General features: G+C 40.2%; 1 protein-coding gene across 2 annotated transcripts in view; it reads left to right on the plus strand.

Moving 5' to 3' along the window:
* Positions 1–3,234, plus strand: part of Runx1t1 (RUNX1 translocation partner 1) — a 119,098-nt gene that overhangs the window by 99,709 nt on the left and 16,155 nt on the right. For both annotated transcript variants that reach the window (XM_004641314.2, XM_023701348.1), the window contains exon 9: positions 377–445. In XM_004641314.2, the coding sequence (XP_004641371.1) occupies positions 377–445 (69 nt within the window). The remainder of the gene's footprint in view (positions 1–376; positions 446–3,234) is intronic.

A 3,234-nucleotide genomic window follows, 5' to 3' on the forward strand; every position in this document is an offset into this window, starting at 1 on the left:
TTGATTTGTTAACTACCAGCCAGAATTTTGAGAAGTATCAAATATAATTTTAGCTTCTTTAACATGGGAAAGCATACCTGTAGGAAGCCCCCCAGTGAGAGAATGCTGGTAAGAGTGTTCCTAGGTTTCATACAGTTTCATGATGTAAATTTGCCTTGGATTTGGGCATACCAGGAGGCACTCAGGCCAGTGACCTTCTATTTCCCTTGGGCTCCGGGGACCAGCTTTGCTGTTTTTGTGCATTTTCTGGAAGTGAACTGCTCAGGCTTTTAGCGTTGGGACGCCAAGAGCAGGGACACTGTGGCTGTACTGTGGCCAAGGACGTGAGGATGCTGATGGTGCCTTCCTTCTCTCCTCCCTCCTCTCCTCTTCCTAGACGCGCATCGGGAATTCCTTCACAGGCCTGCATCTGGATACGTGCCAGAGGAGATCTGGAAGAAAGCTGGTAAGAATTGTTTCAAAACACAAGTTTGGTGTTCTGGCAGCTGTGTGCAGTTGTTAACGCAGTGATGTGAAGAATGACAAGAAAGGACTTCAGTGCTAACAACAACAATAGCAAAAACAAAACAAAACAAAAACCGGCAACACAAAACAAAAAAATAAAACAAAAAACCCCTCATTAATGTTCTTAAACCAGTCTTGATTACAATGTGAAATAGTTTTTATTTTAGTAGCATCTGCTAGTGCCATTATAATTGAAAAGCTGGCACCATTTCCTTTCTAAATCTCTTTTTCAGGGGCTATAATGGCTGCAGGCTGAAATAGGAGGTCCTGGCTTACAGGCAGTTTTTCTTTAATGAAAAAGCCCCAGAGTTTTGGAAATTAAGTTGCACACTTCAGCGTTTTCTCTGTGTTCTTTGAAGAGATCACATCAAATCTAGTTGACTTGTTAAGCTTACAATCAACTTACAGAATTGATCTGTGTTGATCAATATTCAGTGATCAGAGTGAAATTACTTTAAAAGACCATGTTGCCGGGCTTCTCTGTTTACTTTTCGACTGCAGGGCCACTTTCCATTACGAGATGTGTCTCTGTATTTTGCAGCAGAAGCTCCTGACCCATCCACTTATTATTTAGGCTTAAAAGAAGCTCAAATCTGGCAGATTTGCGGTGGGCACCAGCTGAGCAAAAACCTACCAAAGCCCAACTGAGGACATACAGCATAAGCCTGTTTGAAGAGTTGAAGAGTCTGAAAAACACAATGGCTTGGAGCCGCTGTGATGTCCACTGTTAGGATAGTCGGCTCGAGTCTGGAAACTGGGAAATGCTGTTTCTGCAGTCAAATGAGTGCAGGGTTGGCAGCACTAGTGAGAGATGGAGAAAGTGTTCTGTTACTGTTTGGTGCAAATAGTTTCTCTTTAGGTTTTTATTTGATTCAGCTGTGTTCTGTGCATCTTGCTGAATCTCTGGTTACTTGTTTGCTTGTTCGTTTATTTATATAACAGAGGACAGTTTATTTGGGAAAAGAAAGGAGGTAGAGATCTATTTCGTGTGGCTGGGGGCATCAGACTAGAAGTGCATGAGCCTCAGGGATTAGTGCTTCTCCCATCCCCCAGATGGGAAGTTATTTGTGTTTTAGCCAAGAATTTTTATACATATTTTAAGAAATGCTGGTTGTTTTTTTTTTGGTTAGAGTGATAAGAAACTTCAAAATCTTGTCAGAGGTGGTGTTGTATGCCTCTAATTTCAACTCTTCAGGAGGCTGAGGCAGGAGGATAGCTGTGAATCCAAGGCCAACCTGACCGACATAGTGGATTTAAGGCTAGCTTTACCTACAAAGCAAGAAACATACAAACAAACAAGTGCAAAACCAAAAATCCCAAAGGTTTAAAATCTGTAGTAGTCTTAAATTTAGTAGTTTAGATTAAGAGCCAGAACGCTTTCTTACCTGTCCAGAAATCAAATCATGTGGACCAGTTCAGCCTACATGCTAATGTAAGCACAGTGCACACCCATTCTGTAGTATCCCATCTGTGCTAGTGTGTGTATCATTTTTGCAAGCTATTCAAAACATTCTGGTGTTACCTAGCTGTAAGAGTGGCTACAACTTCCTTCTGACCATTTTTCTTATCCCTTTTTAAGCTGTTAGTCCATGCTATTCCAATAAGAAGTACAAAGAATTGTCATTTTGGACAGCAAAAAGGTGACTTTTTATGTCAAGGGGAGAATGTTTCTTTATTTCCCTTACCTGTATTTATGTTAAAATTCTTGATAGTTCTTAAAGGAAAATTGGCAGCAAGGTCTTACAGCAAGGTGTAATCCAAATTCCTCCTGTGCTATTATTATCTACTCAAGTCTTTGTTGGACTGCTATTAAGTAAGAGCAGATTTTTCTGAATATACCACCTTTGTTGGAAGGTGAACTTGAATAGCTAAGCACAAAGGAAATCCTACCATAAAAGGTAAGCAATTGGAAGCAGATTTGAAGGTGCACTGTGTGTTTTCCACTTAATCAGGTCTCCTCTACCCTACTTGACATACTGTAATCTGGTGAATCTACCATTATTATTCTTCATTGTCTGATTTGTGAGTTTGGGAACCCAGACTTTAGGTTTGGGGGCCATGGTAGAGAAAGAATACTTGTTTCTGCTAGGTTCATATAGTCTGTAGAAAGGCTTGAACCTCACCAAAGAAGTGTTTGGAATAATTTTTGATGCATCTGTCATGTGTATTAGGTTTGCCTTCTGAAATATGATTTGGTATTGTGCATTTTCAGTTCTTACTCTCTTCATAGTGATGTTCCTAATCATGTGCATCAGAACAATTTTTCTATTGTGCTTGCAGAATTTTAATCAGTACATTAAATCCCTAAAGTATGGGTGGCAGCTTTCCCTGGAAGCCTCCAGCAGTATATTGATCTGGGTAGCCTTCCTACAAGACATTTTGGGCATTGATAGTGTCAAGGAATACACTGTGGTGAAACACCAGTGACAGAATGAGAAATCTGGGATCAGCTTGTAACAGCTGGAAGGCTTTCCCTTCCCTGTGTTCTGAAATTAGCTGTGAGCAAAACAAAAGAAACCTATGAAGCGAAAGCACTGTACACTAGCTTTGTGGCCAAAGGTAGCCAAGGCATTGGAAAAATAGCCAGGTGGCTGAACTCTAATAAAACTTTGCATTATAACCAATGCACTCATTTTTCACTGAAAATTATTATTGCAAGTGTACACAGTGCCTGACATTATGTCATATAGTCTTTTGCACCATTTTATTTTGAAGGTTTTTCAAACTTCC

This window comes from Octodon degus, unplaced genomic scaffold (genome assembly GCF_000260255.1).
Source record: "Octodon degus isolate 3935 unplaced genomic scaffold, OctDeg1.0 scaffold00134, whole genome shotgun sequence".
Lineage (NCBI taxonomy): Eukaryota > Metazoa > Chordata > Mammalia > Rodentia > Octodontidae > Octodon > Octodon degus.